The sequence below is a fragment of the Jaculus jaculus genome, chromosome 13 (genome assembly GCF_020740685.1).
Source record: "Jaculus jaculus isolate mJacJac1 chromosome 13, mJacJac1.mat.Y.cur, whole genome shotgun sequence".
Taxonomy (NCBI): domain Eukaryota; kingdom Metazoa; phylum Chordata; class Mammalia; order Rodentia; family Dipodidae; genus Jaculus; species Jaculus jaculus.
Window position 1 is genome coordinate 1,998,479 of NC_059114.1, and position 25,573 is coordinate 2,024,051.

At 51.4% G+C, this 25,573-nt stretch overlaps 2 protein-coding genes across 3 annotated transcripts; one reads left to right on the top strand and one right to left on the bottom strand.

Moving 5' to 3' along the window:
* The first annotated feature begins 6,397 nt into the window (after positions 1-6,397).
* Tssk2 (testis specific serine kinase 2) lies at positions 6,398-7,495 on the top strand. The gene has a single exon (XM_004670811.3). The coding sequence runs from the start codon at positions 6,419-6,421 to the stop codon at positions 7,493-7,495; it is 1,077 nt and encodes a 358-aa protein (XP_004670868.1). The 5' UTR covers positions 6,398-6,418.
* A 1,812-nt stretch (positions 7,496-9,307) lies between these two features.
* On the bottom strand, positions 9,308-24,633 carry Ess2 (ess-2 splicing factor homolog). 2 transcript variants are annotated; one of them, XM_004670813.2, is made up of 10 exons: positions 24,499-24,633; positions 22,487-22,655; positions 22,318-22,407; positions 19,294-19,463; positions 19,080-19,197; positions 17,944-18,077; positions 17,106-17,208; positions 15,760-15,869; positions 10,860-10,975; positions 9,308-9,867 (listed from the first exon to the last, which is right to left on the bottom strand). In XM_004670813.2, the coding sequence occupies exons 1-10, from the start codon at positions 24,631-24,633 to the stop codon at positions 9,588-9,590; spliced, it is 1,425 nt and encodes a 474-aa protein (XP_004670870.1). In that variant the 3' UTR covers positions 9,308-9,587. The 2 variants fall into 2 exon arrangements, with proteins under 2 accessions (XP_004670870.1, XP_004670869.1); XM_004670812.2 differs by having other exon boundaries at positions 19,294-19,466.
* Between the last annotated feature and the right edge of the window lie 940 nt (positions 24,634-25,573).

Here is a 25,573-nt window from a genome sequence, read left to right on the forward strand (position 1 = left end):
GGGTGGCATGGCTGCCTGAGGAAGAGGGGTGGTAAGCCAGAACGTCACACACTGAGAATTGGCTCCGCGGTCGAGATGTGCTGTCGTCACCCTGGGTGCACAAGCTTGCCTGGGGGAGCAGGCTGGGGGGAGACGATAGAGGGCAGTACCTCCTGGCTCCCTAACTCGCTTGGCAGCTGTTTTTTTCAGCTCTACCCACTACAGGACATGACCCTCATGTCCAGCCAGCACCCAGTTCTCACTGGTGCCCTAAGTTGCCCCACCTTGCCAATCTGTCAACTTTTGAATAAGGGGCTCCACTGGAGGGCCCAGGATGTTCCACATTCCCATGTTGCCTTGACCACATCCCATTCCCCCCCAGTCTCAGGAGTGACATCCCTGCCAGACCTGGAAGCTGACCCTAACAGGCAAGATAGGCAGTCCCTACTGTTCCCCCACTCTTCCCATCACCTCCCAAAGTACCCCCTTCTACATCTAGCCCAGCTCCCATCACCCTCAGGAAAGATACTAGTGCCTGGCCTCTGAGCTGTCCTTCCCCTGATGATCTCCCAGCATCACACCTCAGACCTTGTGCTGGTTTGAATGAAAGTCACCCATAAATTCGTGTGTTTTGAAGGCTTGGTCCCCAGCAGGTGACAGTTTGGCAGGTAGAACTTTGCTGGAGGAGGTGTGTTGTTGGGGGCAGACTATGGGGTGTTACAGCCCAGAGCTCTCCCTTGCCAAAGTTGGGTCCACTCTCCTACTGTTGTTTCCCACGGAATGTGGCAGAGGTGATATCCAGCCTCTGCTCTACCTTCTTTTCCCTGCCATTGTGAAGCTTCCCCTCAAGACTGTAAATCAAAATAAATCCTTTCCTTCTATCATCTGCTTTTGGTGTTAATTGGTACTGAGAGTGAGGTATATCATACTTCCTCATGGGTCACGATTTTATCTCACTTTTAGGAGCCTGTTTAGTCTTGCATCTGGTTATAGGTTTAGTGGCAAAGCTGAGTGGACCCTGAGGGGCATCAGCACAATACTGTCTGGCACCTTCTTCAGGGAAGGTCATTGTTGATTCTTCAGGCAATTCAGGATTAATTCCCTCAGGCAAAGGTGGAGAGGGCAACACTTTGGGGCACAGGGGTAGGGGTACAACCATTGCTAAGGGCAGAGAGGCCACGTTCTTGGCAAATTAAGTTCATCAGGATCTGAGAGTTCAGTGTCTATGCTTCATCAGGGTCTTGCCACCCTTCTCCATTCCCAGTTACAGGATCCCACTCTCTTTCAATCAGTTTTAACTGCTGATTCTCTTTGAGGCTTGGACTTTGAACTTAGGTTGCAAAAAAAGTCAGCCAATTGTGTGATGAGGGCTTGGGTTTGTTTTTCTGCAACTTGAGCCCTATGGCTGCCAGAGAGAAGGGTCTCTTCCAGGGACACTTAGATCAGACTGCTTGTGTGTATCTTATGCTGGCAATTTTTCCTGTCTGAGCTTATGCTTTTCCCTTAGTAGTTTATCCAGATTTGTTAGAAGCAACCAATCAGTACTATTTTTTCTTACTTTTCCACAAATATTCAAAAGTTTTATATACAGTCACTAAGTCCCTTCCTCCCCACAAGACGTGTCCACTAGAGAAATCCGTCTTTACCATTCTGTTTCTCTAGAACCATGCCTGGGTACCACAATCTGTATTAGTCAGGGTTCTCTAGAGGAACAGAATCAGTGGAATGAGTTGGTATTAAAAAGTGGATTTATTGGATTATTTTATAGCAATCCAACAATCAGCAGTCTTGTAGGCTTGAGAGTCAAAGAACCTGGTAGCTGCTCAGTCCACATGGCTGGCATGGAAGGTCTGGAGGATTCCTGGAGAGCTGCTGGCCTTCAGTCCACAGTAGTAGGCTAGTAGACACTTGGTTTCGATGCCAGTGAAGGATGGCCCCACAGGAAAGATGCATATATGAATGCATAGGGAGCGGGGAGTCGGGTAAAAGGCACCAGCGAGGGGCACAGGCAGCCAGGTGGGAAGGGGCTGTGTTCTCTCAGAGCTTCCCTAGATAGAGCCCACCACCAGGAGGGCCACCCACTTCCTCCTTCAGTTAATCCTTCCTGGAAGCAACCTCGTATACCTGCACGAGAGGAATGTCTGGATTCCTAATCTGGCCAAGTTGATAACAAACATCACCCCTCCCATACCCAACCACATGTATGTGCCATGAGCATACTTACTGAGTCTTCAGGGATGACTGCTATCTCCATAGGCTTATCCAGGGAGACTTAACCTCCTAAAGGCCTTCTGGGTCCCCTGTGGTGCTTTGCAATCTTCACCTCGAATTCTGTCTAGGAGACCCGAGTGCCCAGGATCCAGGTGCAGAGCAGGCCCTGGTTGGAACTGGAGAGAATGACATTGGACAAGCTCTCCTCTTTGCAATGAAGAGAGCTGGATGGAGCAGGAGACTCCAGGACACTTAAGACTGGCTGGTAGGAAAGTCCTAAGAGTCATGGGCTCCTCCCCTCATCACAGCAGGCTTGGCATTGTCCTCGGAATAGAAGACAGCAAGACCTGAGGCTGCTTGAAACCCAGCCAGGAGGCAGTTATGCTGAGAAGGGCTGTACCTGCTGTATGCTTTGTGCATGGGAAAATAGCTCAGAGGGTGGGTGTTCTGCTGGAAGAGCATCATCTGTAGCGGCAGGACCAGGTGACTGAACCCACTCCTCCACACGTGGCCTCACTGGGTTTGACCACTTGTCTTGTTGTTGACCCTGGCTCAGTCACCCTCAGGGGCTGTCGGTGGCACCCATGACCTGGTCATAGTTTCTGTACATCATGAACCTCAGGGTGTACACCTCCTTCTGGGACTTGTTCTACAGACTTTAGCCTTCTCCAGCTTCCTTAAGCTCAAGCCCCGTTTCTGTTCTCACAGCTCCACCACCCTGTTATGGCATAACCACCATTTTGCATTCATTATTGGTTGGTGTGTTAGTAAGCCTTTCAGCCTTTGGGTTCCACAAGGCCTGGCTGTTTCTTAACGGGTATCTCTTGACACCTAACGCAGACCCTCAAATGATTGTGGGTCAGTGAAAGCAAAGCTTGGAGGGCTGGGGATTTCCAGACTGTGCAGGTCCCTGGCGACAGAACTCAACACTGGGCTTTCCTGGAGGTCCCGTCCCTTCTAATCTTTTCCCCTGAAAGCTCTGTAAACACTTCCTGAATGAAATCTCCCAGCAGCTTATGCCAAACTGATCTTTGCCTCCTCTGGAATGTTTCCCAAGAACCAGAGACCACATTGTTCTGGGGAAGGGTCAGGTGCAAGGCAACAGAATCCACTAGACGATGAAGTCAGCGAGATCAGTACACAGAGGAAAGCCCCAGATAGAAGTTTGGGAGGAGAAGGGATGTGAGAGGGGAGAGGAATCTACAAATATTACAGCCAACTCTTTTCAGAACACAAAGGAGTGAGCTTTTTGGCTCTTCAGGCCAAAAATGCACCCAAAAGGAAGGAATGCATTTAGCAAAAACCATTAACCCCAGTGCTCCACAGACCCAGAGGACAAGGGAAGCGGTGCCGTAGTAACCCATCCAGCTATCTCAGCCTTGCAGCCTGGTCTTACCTGTCAGACCCAAGGTGTGCTCTACATACACCAGATGTGCCTCTGGCACATCCTGCTCCTCCTGTTCTGTATTTTTATTTGGGGGGGGGAGGGGAAGAGGGAGAGGGAGAGAGAAAATAGGCATCCCAGTCTTCAGCCACTCCAAAGGAATTCCAGATGCATGTGCCACCTGTGCCTCTGACTTACGTGGGTCCTGAGAAATTGAACCTGTGTCCTTTGGCTTTGCATGCAAATGCTTTAACTGCTAGGCCATCTCTCCTGGTCCCCACCCTTTCTTTTAGTTTTTCTGAGGTAGGTTTTCATTCTAGCTGGGATTTACTATGTAGTCTCAGGGTGGCCTGAACTCCCAGCAATCCTACCTCTGCCTCCTGATTAAAGGCATATTACACCACGCCCGGCTTTATTTTTGTTTTCATGTTTTTTTTGAGGTAGGTGTCTTACTCTAGCCCATACTGACCTAGAACTCATTATGTAGTCTCAGGGTGGCCTCTAGCTCAGAGAGATCCTTCTTCTACCTCTCTCTAGAATGATGGGATTAAAGTGTGCACCACCACGCCTGGCATTCCTCTGGTTCTCTTGGTGGATCCTCTGTCCGTGGACTCCTGTGCCTTTTCTGCTTTGATGGGTCTCCATCCTTCCCTCTCCACGTGGAAGTGAGCCTTCCTTGGTCTCCCGGGTTACCTCCTGGCTGCTCTCTGTGGACACAGGATCACTAGGATAGGATGACAATGAACCTTGGCGCTTCCAAAGTAGTCAAGGAGAGATGCACACAGAGGAAAGCCCCAGATAGAAGTTTGGGAGTGAGTTTGTGCACCAAGCACAAAAAAGATGGACGGTCTGGAGAGATGGCTTAGAGGTGAAGGTGCTTGATGGCAAAGCCTGAGGAACCAGGTTTGATTCCCCACTACCTACATAAAGCCAGATGCACAAGGTGGCACATGCATTTGGAGTTTATTTGCAGCAACTAGAGGCCCTGGCATGCCTATTCTCTGTGTATATAGGTGCCTCTTTCTCAAATAAATAAAACATATTTTTCTAAAGTTTTTTTTTTTTTATTTTTGATGTAGGGTCTCACTCTAGCTCAGGCTGACCTGGAATTCACTATGTAGTCTCAGGGTGGCCTTGAACCCACAGCAATCCTCCTATCTAGAGCTGGGATTAAAGATATGTGCCACCATGCCCAGCTTCTAAAGACTTTTTTTTTTTTAATTGGAGAGAAAGGGCATGCCAGGTCCTCCAACCAACTGAAAATGAACTCCAGACACATGTGTCACCTTGTGCATCTGGTTTACATGGGTCCTAGAAAATTCAACCTGGGTCTTTTGGCTTTGTAGGCAAGCACTTTAACTGCTAAGCCATCTCTGCAGCCCTAAAGTACTACATACAAACAATGAGCAATGTGATAGGACTTCACTGGGCAATCCCTGCCCATTGTGCACAAACATGATGGGATTGTGGACTCTACTTCCCAGGAGCTTGCTCTTCAATGCTATGGGCTGCCAACCCCAAGGCCACCCAGCACTAAGGGCCTTGGCCACAGCCTCCCTGACAGTGTCTAAGCTGGCTTGTCTTCAGCTCCTCATGGCAGCTTCTTCAGAGCCCTGACTCACCCCAAAGCCAATTCGCTTCTCTTTCTGCCAGTGACCATCTAAAAATGGGACCTGGATTGTACAATGGCGCCTGTCACTTAGAGAAAAGGCCCTTTCTTTTCCTCTGTGGTGGTTTCATTCAGGTGTCCCCCATAAACTTAAGGTATTCTGAATGCTAGGTCCCCAGCTGATGGCAATTGGGAATTGAATCCTCTGGGAAGCAGTGTATTGTTGGGGGTGGGTTTATGGGCATTATAACCAGCTTCCTCTTGCCAGTGTTTGGCACACCCTCCTGTTCCTGTTGTCTACCTTATGTGGGCCAGGGGTGATGTCCACCTTCTGCTCATGCCATCGTTTTCCCCTGCTATCATGGAGATTCCCCTCGAGTCTGTAAGCGAAAATAAACCTTTTCCCCACAAGCTGCTCTTGGTCGGGTGTTTACTGCAGCAATGCGAATCTGATGTTCTGCTCCTCCCTCCTGACAGCTGACTCAGCTCTACACAGCTCATGCCTGGCTGGCTGGGCGTTTCACCACCTCCTCTGTATGGTTGAAGCCTGACTCGGTCTCCACACCTGACCCTTCCCTGAGCACTGCCTACCCTCCCTTGTCCCCACTTGTTCACCAAAGTGGGGCTTTCTCTGCCCACTCTGAAGTTCTAAGAGCCTGCTGATGCCTAGGCTTAACAGAACTACTTTCATGCAGCCTTGGCTGGGCCTAGGCAGTCTCCCAAGGACACAAGCTCCACAGGAAGTTTTCCCCGCATCACAGAGCAGCAGCAGGAAATTAAACCTAGTGTGACGAGGACCAAGGCAGAACTAGTTCCCATGGCTAGATGAGGGAAATAGGTACGGGGCTGGCCCTGCACCTCTTCCCAGTGGGCTTCACTTGTGACAGGGAAACCACAGCGAGAAACGTCAGGGATGATTACCACAGGTCTGGGTGCTGGCTTCATTCCAGTAGGTGGCAAGGGGCTGTTCCTTTCAGGCTACCCTGGCTTCCAGGGTTCCAAGCACCCCCCCCCCCATCCCCACACACAGACACACACCCAGTCCTCACTCCCAACATCCTGGCTTTATGACTTCATTTGCTGAAGTCACCTGGCAACAGTGCTGAGCGTTCCACCCATTTAAGTGCAGGTCCAGTCCGGCCAGACGCCTCCCCACAGTGGGAATGAGGGCAATGCCTACTGGCCCATGTGGGGAGGGGATGTAGAGGGCAGTGGCATCGGCCGCTCCTGGCACAATGGATGATGCCACGGTCCTAAGGAAGAAGGGTTACATCGTGGGAATCAACCTGGGCAAAGGCTCTTATGCAAAAGTGAAATCTGCCTATTCAGAGCGCCTCAAGTTCAACGTGGCAGTCAAGATCATCGACCGCAAGAAAACGCCCAGTGACTTTGTGGAGAGATTCCTTCCTCGGGAGATGGACATCCTGGCCACTGTCAACCACCGCTCCATCATCAAGACGTACGAGATCTTCGAAACCTCAGATGGGCGAATCTACATTGTCATGGAGCTTGGGGTCCAGGGTGACCTCCTCGAATTCATCAAGTGCCGGGGAGCCCTGCACGAGGACGTGGCACGCAAGATGTTCCACCAGCTCTCCTCGGCTGTCAAGTACTGCCACGACCTGGATGTCGTCCACCGAGACCTCAAGTGCGAGAACCTCCTGCTCGACAAGGACTTCAACATCAAGCTGTCCGACTTTGGCTTCTCCAAGCGCTGTCTGCGGGACGGCAGTGGGCGCATAGTTCTCAGCAAAACCTTCTGTGGGTCGGCAGCCTACGCGGCTCCGGAGGTGCTGCAGGGCATCCCCTACCAGCCCAAGGTGTACGACATCTGGAGCCTGGGCGTGATCCTCTACATCATGGTCTGTGGCTCCATGCCCTACGACGACTCCGACATCAAAAAGATGCTGCGCATCCAGAAGGAGCACCGTGTGGATTTCCCGCGCTCCAAGAACCTGACGGGTGAGTGCAAGGACCTCATCTACCGCATCCTGCAGCCCGACGTCAGCCGGAGGCTGCACATTGACGAGATCCTCAGCCACTCGTGGCTGCAGCCCCCCAAGCCCAAAGCCTTGTCTTCTGCCTCTTTTAAGAGGGAGGGGGAGGGCAAGTATCGGGCTGAGTGCAAGTTGGACACTCGTCCGGGATCAAGACCTGACCATCGGCCTGACCACAAACTAGGGGCCAAAATCCAGCATCGGCTGCTGGTGATGCCCGAGAATGAAGACAAGGTGGAAGACAGGCTGGCCGAGACTTCTAGAGCTAAAGACCATCATGTCTCTGGAGTTGAGGTGGGGAAGGCAAGCACCTAATGGTGGAGTGCCCTGGGGGGAGGGGGGACGGGCATCGTGTGCAGTTGGCACTCACGTAAGCTAAGTAGGTGAAGAGGGGCTGAAGAAGGCACAGATGCAAGGAAATAGTAAAATCTGTCAATTAAACCACTATTTTGATTACGTTCTATTAGCTTTCTTCCACTTAGTACCAAAGACATTAATTACTGACCACTGGATAATTCAAAGTGCCATAAGCATGAATACTGCCCTGTAAGGAAAGTTTTTTCTAGGAGTCTCCAGCACAGGGGGCCAGAGACCAGCATTCAGGGACAGGCAAACTCCCCGTGAGGCCTGTGGCAAGGAGGGGACCTCCGCCATGGCCCATGTATGCTAGGACCATTCATCTGCCTCTGACCTGCCCCTGTCCCCGAGGCCAGGCAGCTCCTCGTCTCTCCCTTGCTGCAAACAGTGCAGTCCATACTCACCCGTCTTGCTCCCACACAGTCCTTTTGATCATTGCCAAGTGCCACCCTCACCATCTCCATGGACAGGGCAGCTGACAGTTCACTGGCATCCTCTCTACTCCATGGACCTGTAACTCCCCATTCCCATCAGCACCCTTAGCCCATGGTGCCGAGGTGCTCATGCCTGGTTGCTAGCCTTCCCCAGGGATGCACCCACATACTTGCCAAACACCAGGTGGACCTGGACAATGCCCATTCTTTTCCATTCCCATTTCTGCCACCCATGTCCTGGGAGGTCCTTCAGGAAGCCCAACCTCTCCCGAGAGGCAAAAGCACCCAAAGCCCCAGCTCAAGCCCTCAGGGTCCCTGGGTAGTAGAGGCCTCAGGCACTTATCAGGCCCCAGTGGTCTCCAAGGACATCAGTGCTTAGCAGGTATGAGAGAAAAACACAGAAAGACTACGGAAGATGCTCACACAGGGCTCTGCATAGGATAGGGTCTGCGCAGTGCCCAAGCTCCCTGCCCTGCCCCTGAGTAGCCGAGTCCAGAAGGCAGCGGGTGGGGAGCTCATGGTGTTAGACCTGTGGGCCTACTCTGTGAGGGACTCCTCAGCTTAGTAAGCAGCAGGCTCCTGCATCTGGCTGGCTGCTGGCCTTCTGACAGCCCGTCCATTGTGTCCGTAACCCACAGGAAAAGGCTGGCCCCTGTGCACACTGTACCTGCAGGTGGGCAGGGACTCTAAATCTTTCTTTTTATACTGTGGTACGGGTTAGGCTAAAGTTAGTATGGCAACAGAGCTCAACAGGTAAGGCCAAGACCCCCTGGGTAAACAGAGGACAAGGCAATGGAGACACCTTGGTGCCACCTCAGCCAAGTGCTAGCAGGTAAGAGTTAAGACCATGGCAAAGTGATTTGTGCTGGGGTGGGGCCTGACACACTGGACCCACACAGGCCTGTAACCAGCAAACCAAACAGCCAGGCTGGGCTGGAAGGCAGTGGGACGTAGGCCAAAAGCCCTGGTTGACTTTTTGGGACACACTTTTTTTTTTTTTGTTTTTCAGGGTAAGATCTCACTCTAATCCAGGCTGACCTGGGATCCACTATGTAGTCTCAAGGTGGCCTAGAACTCACAGCGATCCTCCTACCTCTGCTTCCTGTTGGGATTAAAGGTGTGCGCCACAACGCCTGGCTTTGGGACACAGTTCTGAGGGTTCCATGCTTCTCCTTCAAAGTGGAAGGGGTTAGGTATGAGCTGAGTGTGGAAGGCAGCCCTGGGAGCCACCCAGAGCTTCCTCCCTTAAAGGTTCTTTGCCTCTAGCTGGTATTCTTGAGACTCCACGGTGGGCCCCAGGACCCATTCAGGGAGCAGCATGGAAGGGCAGCCTGGCCAGACTGTACCAAGTGTTCTTTAATGATGATGGAGGTGGGGGTCAAATAGAAAAGAGACTTCGTAGGGCCCTAGGAGACAGCGTGGATGTTATGCCCCTGAGGGAGTGGCTCTTGTCCTGTGCCCGTCTGGCTGCAGCATGGCATCTTTGACCTGTGGTTCCTGAGATAATCAACCACGTGTGGCCTGGGCCTGGGCTCACAGGAAATGGAGTCCTTTGCTGGGTGGACAGTTGCCCTTTGGTTCCACAGATTGTCCACAGGCTCTACCCAGGCCTGGCTCTAAAAGAAATCAGCAGCTTTTCGCCGGGCAGGCAGCTGCAGCAGGTTGTCTGTGATGGAGGCCGGGTCTTGTGTGAGGGGCGTACGTGTGGCAGAGCCAGGGGCTGGTGTGCTCGTGGGGGTTTGTGGCCCACCAGCTGGAGTCTTGAGGTGGCTGGAACGTGCTGGGGATGGTGTGTAGCTGGCCCGCAGGGCACGGTCTGTGTACTTGCTGGCTGTCCTGCTCACAAGGCGCTGCAGGGCTGGGGACATGGCTGGGCTCAGCCCTTTGGGAGTGAGGCTGTGGAGGAGGGATGGAAGACAGTAACAAGGTTAGGGGCCAGGTGCTTTCTGAGGCAGGTCTCTATTTAAGTCCCTAAGGAAAGCCTTGGCAGGGCATGGCCACTCTGAGCTGAGAAAAACAATGCTAGCCCACAGCAGTCAGGCCAGACCTGAGGTGCACTGGTAGTACTGCCTAGGACGTGGGGCTGCGTGGACTACAGACACCTGAGAGCCGAGTCCCCACCCCCTGCCAAAGTGAGTGACACGTCTCAGGGTACTGTCCAGGATGTGGGGCTGTGTGGACTACAGGCACCTGAGGGCTGAGTCCCCACCCCCTGCCAAGGTGAGTGACACGTCTCAGGGTACTGTCCAGGATGTGGGGCTGCGTGGACTACAGGCACCTGAGAGCTGAGTCCCCACCCCCTGCCAAGGTGAGTGACACGTCTCAGGGTACTGTCCAGGACGTGAGGCTGCGTGGACTACAGGCACCTGAGAGCTGAGTCCCCACCCCCTGCCAAGGTGAGTGACACGTCTCAGGGTACTGTCCAGGACGTGACGCTGCGTGGACTACAGGCACCTGAGGGCTGAGTCCCCACCCCCTGCCAAGGTGAGTGTCACATCTCAGGGTACTGTCCAGGACGTGAGGCTGTGTGGACTACAGGCACCTGAGGGCTGAGTCCCCACCCCCTGCCAAGGTGAGTGACACGTCTCAGGGTACTGTCCAGGACGTGACGCTGCGTGGACTACAGGCACCTGAGGGCTGAGTCTCCACGTCTGACAAGCTCATAGTGGGACCAAGGGCCTACAGGTACCTCCTCAGGGAAGGGAAGGAAGACACTGAGGAGAATGGAGAGAGGGGCAGGACCTGCCCCATGTACTGCCATACTCCAGAGCACAGAAGCAGCCAGGGCTGCAAGTATGCCCTGGGCCCTGCCTGGGCAGAGCAGAGACAGGGCAAGATGCCAGTCCATCCTGATCCCCGCTTCTACCAAAGGGCCCAGCTGTCCTCACCTGGCCAGGTTCTCTGTCACTCTCCGCAAGGCTTCCTGCTTCTTGGCCCGGTTCTTGGCAGCTGCCTCATTGGCCATCTTCAGGCCCAGCCGCTCCCTGCGTCCTGGCTCCAGGATCTATAAGGCAGCAGGCATGTGCAGCCTGTGCTGAAGCAGTCTCACACAGAAGAGCAGCTTCTGTGTGCTCGGCCATGGTCCCAGCAGACCCCCACCCCGCTAGCATGCAAGTCTCCACCCAGTGAGGAATGGTGGCACGGACTTGTGATTCCAGCAGTTGGCAGGAGGATCTGGTGTTCTAGGCCAGCCTGGACTATATAGGGAGACCCTGTCTCCACAAAACAAAACAAACATAATATCCCACCCAGCCTGCCAGAAATGCATACTTTCACAGAACTGGGTCATCCTGGCAGACCCTGAACTTTTATTTACTTATTTATTTGAGAGCGAAAGAGGCAGACACAGAGAAAGAATGGGTACACCAGGACCTCCAGCCACTGCAAACAAACTCCAGACACATGTGCCACCTTGTGCACCTGGCTTACGTGGGCCCTAGAGAATCAAACTGAGGTCCTTTGGCTTTGCAGGCAAATGCCTTAACTGCTAAGCCATCTCTCCAGTCCCAGACCCTCAACTTTTAACAAGCGGCCTTGTGTTTACTGGTTCCCTCTGATTATGACAGTGACCAGTTCTCCATCTATGCTGACCTTCTAGTTTTCTTTCTTTTCCTTTTTAATTTTTATAAAAATTGAGATAGGGTCTCACTCTAGCCCAGGCTGACCTGGAATTCACTCTGTAGTCTCAGGGTGGCCTCAAACTCATGGCGATCCTCCTACCTCTACCTCCCAAGTGCTGGGACTAAAGGCATGTGCCACCATGCCCAGCAAATACAAATATATATATTTTGAAAATAAAAATTAAGCTGACTTTATTTAGAAGATAAAGGTGGTGGTATCAGTTTTGGTTAATAAAAGTTGGGCTCAAGTGTTTAAACAGGTCTTTAATGCCATCACACAAACTGGCATGCCAATGGCATTCTGATTGCCAATTACAGAGGGAAGTTGTTTCAAAAACCAAGATGCTATCAAAAGCTGATGGAGTTCGGATTTCTCTTAAAGTAGGACTAACACACTTCTTAAATAGTAAGTGTAAATAGATGGCTTGGTTCTGAAAGTTAAAACACTGCACTGAGCAATTCCCCTCCCTTTCTCCACAAATCCCTACAGCAGTACTACAATTGCCTCTGACAGCTAAAGTTTCAACATTTCAACAGAGAGGAAGGGAAGGAGAACTGGGGAAAATGAAAGCAAAATTAATAATGTGATTGGAACAGGCAACTGCCACTTGTGACAAACCAAACTCTAGTCCGATGCCCATTTTCTTCACATTTGTACTGCCATTTTCCCAAGCAGACAGTACCTACATTCTTGAAGGAATGTGCCAACATTCAGGGTAGGGAAGGTCCATTCAGCGATTGGACAGAATGCCTTTTGCAGCCAGTTGCTTTGGGTGGTACAACTGATTAAGGACAAATACCCAGACTAGGGAAAACCCAGTAGCTGAAGGCAACTCAACGAGGATTGAACGGATAACCAGTGCAGAACAGAACAGCTGCAAGGCACCAAGACTACAGTCCCACCAAAAAATATTTTTTAAAAAACACTTGTTAAGGCTGGAGAGATGCTTAGCGGTTAAGGTACTTTATTACATGGGTACTAGGGATCAAACTCAGGCCCTCATGTTTGCAAGGCACACTTTACCCGCTGAACTATTTCTCCAGCTCTGTTATTAGTTATTTTTAGTCTCTTCCATTGGGTTACATCCCCAGCCTGTAATCTGAAAGTTAAACTCTGTTGTTGATATGTATGGAATTTCTCATGGTATAAATAGGGTTCAGTATTATCCAAGTGTTCAGGTTCCCACTGGGATTCATGAAAATGACAAACTTAGTGCACCAGAAAGTGTCATAAAGAAAACAAAAGTACACTGGAGGGATGGCTTAGTGGTTAAGGCACTTGTCTGTAAAACCTAAGGACCCAGCTTCAATTCCTGAGGGGCCACATAAAACCAGATTGCACATGTGTCTGGATTCTTTTACAGTGGCTAGAGGCCTTGGTGTACCCATTTTCTCTATTTGCCCCCCCCCAATAAATAAATGAAATAATGACAACAAAAACAACAAACAAACAAACAACAAAAGCTAGTCTCCATACTTCAAATGCTGAAGTGAGAATCATGAGGCCAAGAGATGAAGACCAGCCTAAGGAACATACTAAGACCTTACCATACAAACAAAAAGACAGGGGCTGGAGAGATGGCTTATTGGTTAAAGTGCCTACGTGTGAAGCAGCTTAATCGGTCAGCTCCAGGCTAGTAAGAGACCCTGTCTCAAAAGGAGGTGGACTGTTTATCTTTGGAAAACACCTGAGGTTGTCCTTTGGTCTCCACATATGCACGTGCATATGTACGTCTGTGTATATGTACCTGCACACACATGAACACACATTCACATGCATGCACACCACACATGCAAAAAAAAAACAAAAAACCCACCACCCAAACTAATAACAAAATAATCACAACAGTGTACTGGACGATAAAGGTGACCTAAAAGTTATAAATTTGTTATTTATGTAATCTCCTATCTAACATCTTCAGACTACAGTTGACATTAACTAGAACCCTGGAAAGCAAAATTAGAAAGCTAGATATGGTGACTCACACCTGTAATCCCAGCACTGAGGAAGCTGAGGCAAAAGGACTGCCACAAGTTTGAGGTCACACTGGGCTATATTTAGTTAGTTCCAGGCCAGCCTAGACTACAGAGTAAGACTGTCTCAAAAAATGAAGGAGGGCTGGACAGATGGCACAAGAGGGTGAATGTGTCTGGAGTTCGTTTGCACTGGCTGGAGGCCCTGGCATGCCTATTCTTTTTCTCAAATAAATAAAAAAAATTATTTTTGAGGTAGGGTCTCACTCTAGCCCAGGCTGACCTGGAATTCACTATGCAGTCTCAGGGTGGCCTCCAACTCACAGTGATCCTCCTACCTCTGCTCCCTGAGTGCTGGGATTAAAGGTATGCACCACCATACTTGGCTCAGATAAAAAATATTTTTAAAAAATGAAGGAGCTGGTGGTCATGGTGGCACATGCCTTTAATCCCAGCATTTGGGAGGCAGAGGTAGGAGGATCACCATGAGTTCAAGGCCACCCTGAGACCATAGAGTGAATTCCAGGTCACCCTGGGCTAGAGTAAGATCCAACCCCGAATAAAAAAACCAAAATTGTACTACTGTAGCTACCAGTGAATGTGCCACCCAGCCCCTCCCCCCACCCATTTTATGTTTTAGAAGTCCTTCCTACCTTAAGAGCAGGGTAAGACCCTGGGTTCAATCCCCAGCACTGCCAAACAAAACAAGACAAACCCAAATAACAGAAAAAAAAAACCAGACCAACACAAATACCATAACTTCCCTTTGTTTTGTTTTTTGGATATAACCCTTTTACCTTTTTTGGAATATTTTGTTATACGTATTAAGGACTGAGTTCACTTATCTCTAAGGTTCTGCAATCCAGTGCAGTGTGAACTACCATCTTTATCATCCCTCAGAGTTCCTGTCCCTAGCTTCCTGCCCTGCCTGGCACTCAGACTTGTACAGTGCACACTGGACAGTACCTGATGTGGCCAATAGCCCTCCTGGGTTAGTGTGCTTCAGCCCACTACTGGCCCAGGGGCTGTGGGTCCAGTTTCAACTTCCGTCATGTCCAGGACTTTAAGTTGTGCTTCAAGGTTTGGCAGCACAGGCCCCTCTCAGGTTTATCTTGGTTCTCCTTAAATCCAAGAAAAACCAATAACCCCAAACCTCTGCCCATGACTTTAATATATATATATATTTAAGAGAAAGCGGGCAGGGGTGGGGGGGAGAGGGCGTGTGAGCTAGCGCACACCACAGCCTCCAGCCACTGCAAACGAAATCCAGATGTGTGTGCCACCTTGTATAAAAGGCCTACATGGGTACTGGGGAGTCAAATTGTGGTCCTTAGGCTTTGCAGGCAAGTGCCTCAACCATTAAGCCATCTCTCCTGCCTGCTGCACGTGACTTTTATGTGTGTAGTGTATCACCTCTGGCATCACCATGCTGGGGAGGCCCTCCTGGCCCGGGCCTGCCACACAGATGTTCTCAGAATTGAAGTACAGGTTTGTGGCTTTAGTCACAAGAGCTATGCCACTCCTGGTTCTGTTTCTCCTGCTCCATAGATGGTCCCTTTGCAACACATTCCAAACTTGTGACTCAGGAAGGAAAGCAGAGCTGTGCCATTCATTTCAACTTTACCTGACCCTTCTGAGTTTCCAAAGCAGATCATGAATCCACACCCTTGCCTCTGCGTCACCACCAACCTCTGCCTCCTGTCCCCTTAATAGTGAGTTGGCACCAGACAGTGAGTATGCATACTTAAAGATTTCATGGACTAGTCTTAATTTCAGGCATAAATTCCCTGCAGCCCAGGCATCTTGCCTTCCTTCCCCATGGCTCTCAAGGCCACACCTGCCTACCCTATAAAGGGCCACTTGATGTACACGGGCCATCTGTTTGCTCCCAGCTTCCACCCCAGCTGGCAGTAAGAGGCCATATAACAGTGCTCCGTAATCAGAGGCCTTGCTCTGCTAGCACACAGTCCTTCTGGGGACACAAACCATGCTCCACAGCCCTCAGGGCAGTTGAAGTTCCTGGCCTCCCTCTAAGTCTGGCCTGCCTTGGTGCACCAGCCTCCGTTCTTCAAATCCCTGCATGATAGTCCTGCCACTCTCATCTTCACCCCTGGCATCCAAAAGCAGCCAGGCCTGTCATGACCACTAGATGCTGACCAGGTGTCCACTCTACTCCCCTCTCACTACAACCTACCTTGAAAGCTGGTCCTGGTGTCCTGTCCACATAGGGGGTGTCTGACCCTTCGACTCTTAGGGGTGTGTTCTCAACTTCCCCCCAGGTCATCAGTGGGGACTCATTCACACCTGCAGATGGACAGCCATAGCATCTCAGACCAGGAGACCCAGCAGCGGTAGGCAGTACCCCCCTGCCCCCAATGCTGGTTATCCCCGCATGAATCCCAGCTGATATCAAGGCAAGCAGCCAGCCTTCTCTGGGATGCCAGAGCCTTGGGACCCCATCCTCTGAGAGGGAAATACCAAGGACACTGGGCATGCTTAGGCTGGGGAAGCTGGGTCAGCTGGGCCTCATCCCAGCCAAGAGCCATGGTGCCTCCAAGGACAAAGACAGAAGCCTGGCATGGTGGCACATGTCTTTAATCCCAGCACTTGGGAGGCAGAGGTAGGAGGATCGCTGTGAGTTTGAGGCCACCTTGAGACTACATAGTGAATTCCAGGTCAGCCTGGACTACAAAAGTGAGAATCTATTAAAAAAAAAAAAAAAAAAGAAAAGAAAGAAAAAGGGCAAAGACAGGTTTCCAAGACTGCCAAACCTCCTAGATCTGATGGTAAAGCTGTAAAGCCTTCACATGCTCACAGCAGCCAACACTGAGTTGTGGAGGAAGCACACATCGGGTCAGAGGGAGGGTTGGCACCAAGGACCCACCTGAGTCTCACTCTTAAATGGAGACTGCAGGCCAGGTCCCCAGAGCCGCTTGCCTTATAATACTTTTTCTGTTTTTTAAAAAAATGTTATTTGCATTGCTTTATTTTATCTGTAAGCAGAGACAGATGCACAGAGAATGGGTGCACCAGGGCTTCTAGCCATTGCAAATGAACTCCATCCAGATGCATGCACCATCTCATGCACCTGGCTTACATGGGGGTTGTTAAGCTTGGCAGGCAAGGGCCTTAACCAGTGAGAAATCTCTCCAGCCCTTCTGATTTCAATGGGGTCTCGCTCTAGCCCAAACTGACCTGGAACTCACTGTATAGCCCAGGCTGGCCTCAAATACACATTAATCTCCCAGGTTAGCCTCCTGAGTGCTAGGGTCATAGGCATGTGCCAGCACAGCTGGCTTCCATCACAAAGTGCTCTCTACATTTACATCTGTAAGCATGAGTGTAGCACTGCCTGCCGATATCACAGGGACCAGAATAGGAAAACAGTTCCCTGGGAGATCTCAGGTCAAGCTTGCCTGGAGTCTAGCACACCCACAGCCCTGGTCTCTGGCTCTATCCGGCTCACATCCCTGGCAGCCCGGGTCCCGGCTCTAGCCCGCTCACAGCTCTGGCAGCCCGGGTTCATGGCCCATTTCTCACCAGGAGCAGGAGAAGGGGTGGCAACAAGTCCGAAGTTGCCCACTCGGGGGGACTCCTGCGGGATGAGCTCCTTGCCGTCAGGGCCGACCTTGCCTTGTTTGTGCTAGAACAAGCAGAGGCTGGCGTCAGGGTGTGCTCCTGCACTCTCTTCAACTGGCTGATGGTAGGTGCACAGGTACATGCAGGAAACTTCCCTTCCTCAGGACAAAGTTAGGGCTCTGGAGTGGACAACCCCTTCCCTATCTTGTTTCCCAAAGACCTTGAAGCCTTATGAGTGAGCATCCAAGTATGAAAGAGGGGTGCCCTTCTCCACCCATGGCAGAGCTGGCACCTCCACCTCTGTGAAATGTGGCAAGAGGCCTGTGCTGTCTCTTTCCCATGAGGCCCCTTAATCTCCCCATCTCCTGTCTCCCTCTCTCTGTCTTGTGGCCACCAAAGCCACCTTCCAAAGGCACTCATTCACCTGGTGCCCAGGCTCAGACTGTCTCTGCTGTCTGTCACCCCAAGCACTGCCCTTTGAATTCAAGCTTCCTCTGGCACCTGCTGGCCATAACTGCTCGGGATACCACTTATCCATAGCCTGATGTGTGGGCATGAGTGTGGCCAGGTAAACTGGCTCCTAGGCACCTCTATTGTCAGGCCACCATCATAGGGGTTGGCACAAGACTGGGCCCAGGTAAGAAGAGACATGAGTCCGGCCACATAGGGGGCACAATGTTTCTGCCTACTGAACATCTGGTCCCAAGACAGTCCTATCTTAAATGGGATGCTGCAATGGGGAAGCCATGCCTGCCCAGCTGCATCTCCCCACATGTGCCTGGTGGCCCTGCTGGCTCACCTGGGCATTGAGGGCGGCTGCGTGCTGGAGCTGGGACCTGCTCAGGGCCTGGCTGAAGGGGTCCCGGAGGAAGCGTGTGTTCTTATGCATCACCTGCCGAGGCTTCTTGAACAGCTGTTCTTCATCGGGGACACCTGGCAGAGGAAGCAGCAGTGATGCCAGGGATCAAAGGTGAGCAGTGTGCCACTTCAGTCCCAGCAGCCCCACAGCAGAGGGTGAAGGCACCCTCCTCCTCCGCCAAGCAGAAGTATTGCTGCATGGCTGCCACGCTTGCAGAGCCAGAACAGGGCAGTCCAGGGAGGCCGCACTGCCTCCCAGACGTTATAGACGCCCTTAACCCCAGAGAACCAGGACCCCTCTGAGACCTGTGCTGCGAGGAAGCACATATGCACAGACCAAGGTCTGCTAAGACAGCCAGGCACAGGGCTGCAGGCACACCTCCTGTCCTTCCCCACCCAGTCGGAGTACACGAGGGAGTTCCCGTCCTGCACTCACCATCGGGGTAGTACACGAGGGAGATCCCATCCTGCACTCACCATCGGGTAGTACACGAGGGAGATCCCATCCTGCACTCACCATCGGGTAGTACACGAGGGAGATCCCGTCCTGCACTCACCATCGGGTAGTACACGAGGGAGTTCCCGTCCTGCACTCACCATCGGGTAGTACACGAGGGAGATCCCGTCCTGCACTCACCATCGGGTAGTACACGAGGGAGATCCCGTCCTGCACTCACCATCGGGTAGTACACGAGGGAGATCCCGTCCTGCACTCACCATCGGGTAGTACACGAGGGAGTTCCCGTCCTGCACTCACCATCGGGTAGTACACGAGGGAGTTCCCGTCCTGCACTCACCATCGGGTAGTACACGAGGGAGATCCCGTCCTGCACTCACCATCGGGTAGTACACGAGGGAGTTCCCGTCCTGCACTCACCATCGGGTAGTACACGAGGGAGATCCCGTCCTGCACTCACCATCGGGTAGTACACGAGGGAGATCCCGTCCTGCACTCACCATCGGGTAGTACACGAGGGAGTTCCCGTCCTGCACTCACCATCGGGTAGTACACGAGGGAGTTCCCGTCCTGCACTCACCATCGGGTAGTACACGAGGGAGTTCCCGTCCTGCACTCACCATCAGGGTAGTACATGAGGGAGTTCTTGGCCTTGTACTTCCAGGTTTCCACACCAGCCTGGCTGCTCTTGATGGCTTGGTGTTCTGCTGATGGGAGTTCAAGATTATCTTTCTGCCGCTACAGTGACATGGGGAAAGAGAGGTCAGGTGACACTCAGGCCCTGCAACTCCTCATCCCAACAGAGGGCACTGTGTTCTCTAACACCTGTGCTACCTTTTCAAACTCTTCCTCAGCCTGGTAGAGCCAGGCATGGCGGGCACGGCTCTTCTCCTCGGCCACTTCCATGATCTCCTGGAAGGAGGCATTGTCCTCACTGGTGTAGTGCCTCAGGAAGACATCCAGGCTGGGCAGCGGTGCCTTCTCCTCCTCTTCTCCAGCCTCTCCTGCTCAGGGGCCATGGGTAGGGAAGGGAAACAGTGGCACACACAGTGTGAATTCGAAACTGCATTTGAGAAGACTTGTGCCCCCACCCTAGGAATCAGAGCTGGACTCCCCACCGCTGTCAGGTGACACCCCACAAAGGCAGAACCAATACACAGCTATCCAGGGAGCCTGAGGGGGCACCTGAAGCTGCCTGGCCAGCTTCTCATCTACTGAACACTGAGAGAAGCATGCAATCTGATTGCCTGACTGGGGAAGGGGTGAGGGCAGGCATACAGTGAGCACTCATAAAGACGTGAGTGTGGGAGGTTCTTCCGCCATTCAAACTGTCCTAACCTGGCAGCATTTTCCTTCAAGGCCTTTTGGGCCCTCCCTCCCTTCCTAGGATTGCCTTATCCTAACTGCCCTTCCCTTCCTGGTAGTGATATCACAGGTGAGTGACTGTCAGCTACACATATGGACTTAGCTGGGCATGCAGGCTCACACCTTTAATCCCAGCACTCGGGAGGCAGAGGTAGGAGGATCGCCATGAGTCCGAGGCCAGCCTGAGACTACATAGTGAATTCCAGGTCAGCCTGGGCTAGAGCGAGACCCTAGTTCAAAAAACAAAAAAATAAAAAATAAAATAAACATATGGACTTGTCTCTAAGACAGGAGCCCATATAGTCCAGTGCCCCTGGGAGAACCTCACTGGCTTTGAGCCATAAAGCCAACCATATTTCTTGCCATCCCTGCCATCATGGAAAGCAGTACCTTGACTGCAGATTTCAGTAAGTCATCTGAAGGAAAGTTTTCTCATTTTATTGACAGTTGTGACCTCTGGCTGTGTGCTAGACAGTATTAAGCACAGTGGCTACAAACTCAAGACCTGGGTTTAGGAAATGGAAGAATGCAGGCTCATTCCACTTCTGACTATTCCCAAGATCTTCAGAGGTTAATGCTTTTTAGAGCCTGTTACCTCATCTGTAAACATCAATGACCACAGTATCTGTGGCATAATTATAAGAAGGAATCATATGTTCACAGTAAGGTATGCGTGTATAATAAAGAATCTTCAGATAGCCCGGTGACTTATGCACTATATTTCAAGTGAGAATCAAGCTCCAAGAACAATTGTGTTAATGGCAGAAAAATCTGGACTGTGAAGCAAAAACCATGCTTGTGAAAGCACACCACACATCTATGCTAGTACCGAGTTCTGGAGACCAGAACCTGGTAGAACTACAGTATCATGTTCATTTCTATCATTAACTTGTTTGGATCATGAATCAAGGAGAGGCACACCTCTTAAGCAAGTCTTCCCTTTGCCCTCCCCCCAACTACCAAGGTAGGATCTCACTCTAGTCTAAACTGACTTGAAACATTCTGTAGTCCCAGGTTGGCCTCCAACTCATAACAATCTTCCTGCCGTGGCCCCCTGAGTGCTGGGATTAAAGGTGTGCACCACCACAGCTGGCCTCTTAAGCAAATCTGTAGGGCGTTTCCAAGAGAATCAATTGAGCCGGGCGTGGTGGCGCACGCCTTTAATCCCAGCACTCAGGAGGCAGAGGTAGGAGGATCGCCGAGAGTTCAAGGCCACCCTGAGACTACAGAGTGAATTCCAGGTCAGCCTGAGCTAGAGTGAGACCCTACCTCAAAAAAACAAACAACAAAAAAAACAAACAAACAAAATAAAAAGAGAATCAATTGAGGAATGAAGATCGTTTTGGGCTGGGGGAGATGGCTCAGGGGTTACAGGTGCTTGCTCAAAAAGACTGCCAGCCTAGGTTCAATTTCCCAGCACACTTGTAAAGCTGGATGCAAAGTGGGCCACAGGTCTGTGATCCCAAGGTATTTATGATGATGGGAGGTGGAGCTAGGAGACCTCGGAAGCCTGTGGGCCAGCTAGTCTGATGTTCGTTATCGCCTGGTAGTTTGTAGTGGCAACAGACCTTGTCTCAAAGAAAATTGTCCTCTGACCTCCACACACATGCTAAGTGTGCCTACCCCCCATGTCAGAGAGTTTGAAATCTTTTTTTTTTTTTTTTTTTTTTTTTAAGAGGCTCATTTTAACAACACAGAAACAAAGGGAGAGCCAAAACCCAAAGCCAGGATGCACGGCACCAAGCACCAGGGACTTGTGACTTTACCCTTGAAGACCAGGAGTAAGTTTTCCCTGAACAGAGACCTAAGGAAAGACAAGGCCCAGTCACAAACCATCTGGAAGTAGGCAGCGTGAAGGAGGAAGCAGAAAGGCCCTGAGGCATCTTCAAGAGATGACGATGAAACCTGAAAGGCGGGGCTGGCACACAGTGAGTGGGACACTGACAGTGGGGAGACTCTTTTCAGAGACAGGTCTCAGGCCCAGAGCGCTGCTCCTTGTTTGGGAGCTGGTCCCAGGTTGTCTTCCTCCTGGACCAGTACTCAGATCTCAAAGGTTGCTATATAGGCTAGGTGACTCCCTCAGGAGCAAGGTGTGACCCACTGGACCACTCCTCAGGAGCTCACAGAATGAAATCCTTAATCAGGGGCTGGGAAGATGGCTCAGTGGTTAAAGGCTCTTGTCACATCCCAAGTCGCGCACATAAGCTGATGCAAAAAGTGTGCAAGTGCCTAGTGTTCATCTACAGTGGTAAGAGGCTTTCACACATGCACACACACACACTCAAATAAAAATTCTAGAGTGTGGTGGCACCCATCTTTAATTCCAGCACTTGGGAGACTAAGGTAGGAGAATTGCTGTGAGTTTGAGGCTAGCCTGAGACTAATTCCAGGTCAGCCTGGGCTAGAGTGAAACCCTACCTTGAAAAACCAAAGTGAATAAATAAATCCCAAGCCATCTTGAGCATGTGACCAAAACAGTCAACTCTGACTCACCATCCTCCACGTCTCTCTCCCGGGGCTTGTTGCCCATGACACCAGAGCCTGTGTGTACCTCAGGAGTTTCAAAAGTGGCCGGAGTCACATCTGGGGAAGAAGACAGAAATTAGTGACCTTATATTAACACTCAGTGGACTTTTTCTTCTGTGTCACAGGATCCTCTTACAGGGTGGTGGAGGCTCCCGGGACATCTTGCCCAGAGCTGAGCCAAACTTGATGGCAATCTGGCGCATCCGCTCCAAGTCTCCATTCTCCTCAGCCTCCAAGTACTCCTTCTGGGCCTGCAGCTTCTCCACGTCAGGGAAGAAATCCCTCTGGATGACCATCTGGAGGCCCTGTCAACAGTGGCCAGAGCAAGTCAGTGCTGTCTGGGCACCTGGCCTCACAGCCACCACTACACATGCTATAGCCCTGGCCACACCTTTTCAACATCTGCCTGCTCCATCAATTGGGGTTTGTGAGCAGCAGCTTAGGCCAGCTTTCTAGTCAGACTGGACATCTTATGGCTTTGCTGTGATACGTGACATTACTAACCCTTCTACTAAGGCCCATGAAACTCTTCTTGCCCTCACTCCTCACAAACCTGTCATCTTCTGGCTGCATCTTTATCAGTCAGACCAATGCAATGTTGAACCCCTCCCCTCCCCCCGAGGTAGGATCTCGCTTTTTAACAGGCTGACCTGGAATTCACTCCGCAGTCTCAGACTAGCCTCAGATTCAGTGATCCTCCTACCTGGGCCTCCTGAGTGCTGGGATCAAAGGCATGCGCCACCACACCCAGCTCAGATGTTGAACTTTCAGTCCATCCATGTGTTTTTTAAGTTTTCAATCAAAACTTTTCAACCACCAATGTTAGTCTCAGAAATCCTTACTCATCTCCTTTCCACCCTTTTCATCCAGCCAAAGCCCAATAGGAGCCAACTAGGCTCCTACTCCTGGGCACCCCCTCCCCACTTCCACAAGGCCCTCCTCCAACTGGATAGCTGGTCCTCCCCAAGGGTATGAGAGCCTCCCCAGATGCCGTTTGCGCGCGCTCTCTCCCTCTCCCTCTCTTTCTTAAGGCTATGTGTGTGCTCTATCTGGCTGTGCCCTATTTCTCCCTGACTGTCTCAGCCTCTCATCTGCTTCTCTCTATATACACGCACCCTTTCTCGCTGTTCTTTCTTCTCCTGCTTTCTGGTTCCCTACATCTGCCCTCCCTATCGACTCCAGGGTTTGCTACCTGCCCGGCAGAGCCAGTGATCCCCAAAGCAGCACAAGAGATCTCTCTCTCTTGCTTTTTTTTTTTTTTTTTTTTTTTGCTTTGTTGTTTTTTGGGGGCAGAGTCTCACTGTAGCCCAGGCTGATCTGAAACTCACTCTGTAGTTCCTGGCTGGCCTTAAACTCACAGTAATCCTTTTATCTCGGCCTCCTGCGCCCTAGGATTAAAGGAGTGCACTACCTTTAAAAAAATATATTATTCATTAATTTGCAAGGCGGCGGGGAGGGGCATCATGGGCACACCAGGGCCTCTTGCCATTGCAAATGAACTCCTGATGTATTCCCCACTTTGTGCATCTGCTTTACTGGGCAATGAAACCCAGGCTGTCAGGTTTTGCAAAAGAAGTGCCTTTAATCGCTGAGCCATCCCTCCAGCCCTCCCCCTTCCCTCTTAAACCGTGTCATTTCTGAGCAGTTAATAAAATATATCCCTATATTCCAAGAAACGGTGAGCTTCAGCGCCTGTTTGGAACCCTGACAGCCAGCCACTACCACCACCAGCAGAGGAGACTCCCAGACCTTGCTCTGGAGCTGCAAATCTGTTCACCTAGCTCGTCCACCACAGCCACCTGTTCAGGTAATGTCAGAAGCATCCGACATTTAATCCGTCCTCCAAGCCCTGCGTCAGCTCGTTCTCCTGTGGTAGGACCAACACCTACGTCGAGGAGGGGCAGCTAAAGTCACTCCCCCAGTGATGCTCGACCACTGGCCCCTTGCACTACAGTCGCTGTTAGCGCCTTCTGGAACGTCCTCTTTACCAGCCTCCTTTGTGCGCGAGCACACACCCACTCATGCTTGAACACAAAACTGTTTTCTCCGTCCTCATGGCCTAACCCTTGTCCGCCCCTCCTTCCCGCAGGGAACCGGCTCAGCCTCTCTGGAGTCCCTCCTGGGACTCTCCGCGGGTTGAAGTCGTACCTCGATGTACTCGTCCTCATCCAGGACCTGCTGCTTTCTCGCCGCCGCCCCGGCCTCCCTGGCGGCGCGCTTCCTCCGGACCCCCGGCGCCGCGGGCAGCAGCAGGGCCCGGGACGAATGGCCCGGCGTCCCCATCGCTATCCCAGGACCGACCGCGCGGCGCCGGCGCTCCCAGGGGCTGGGGGGGTACGATTCACGATTTGCGCAGGCGCCTCCAAAAGCCAGCCAATGGGAAGGCGCGCCTGGCGCCAGCGCTCGGCGCTCCCCATGACGTCACTGCAAGCGCCTGCCGGACTTTAAGGAAATTGTAGTCTTCCAATGCCCGCGTTCTCATGCTTGTCTGGACTGTGGCCGCAGGGAGGCGCTGTGGTGACGGGCTATTCGCACGGGACGGGTTGTGTGTTTGTGTGTGTGGTGCGGTGCACTGTGTGTGTGTGTGTTTGTGTGTACCAAACCAAAACAAACAAAAACTTGAAGGCTGGAGAGATGACCTAGCAGTTAAGGCTCTTGCTTGCAAAGCCAAAGGACCCAGGTTCGATTCTCCAGGACCCACGTAAGCCAGCTGCACAAGGTGGTGCTCGTGTCTGGAGTTTGTTTGCAGTGGCTGGAGGCCCTGGCGTGCCTCATTCACTTGGTTATACACTAGTTCAAAACTTTACTCAAGAAGTGAACACTAAAGATACATCTAAATATCTACCTAAGAAAAGATAAATTAAAAAAAAAATAGCCAGACAGCTCAAAAAAAAAAAAATTATTAGTTGGTTGATTAGTTCTTTAACTTCCCGTGTGAACTTCCCAGAAAAGTGCTAATTGTCACTGATTTCCTGGGAATTGCTATCAAAAAAGAGATTGTGAACTATGTCAAACAAGCTCTACCTCAGAATGACTTGGTATAATTTTGCTTTTCCTTTATTGAGGAACAGTGTGGTGATGTTACTGCCTCTCCCAGAGCCACCCATCCAATGACCAAGATACAAATTCGCTAGATGGCCCCACAAACAAGTATGAAGGTACAGCTGCTGCTGGACTTGCCAGAAGAGTTTGTTCTCAGGTAATCTTGATCTACAAGGCGGGC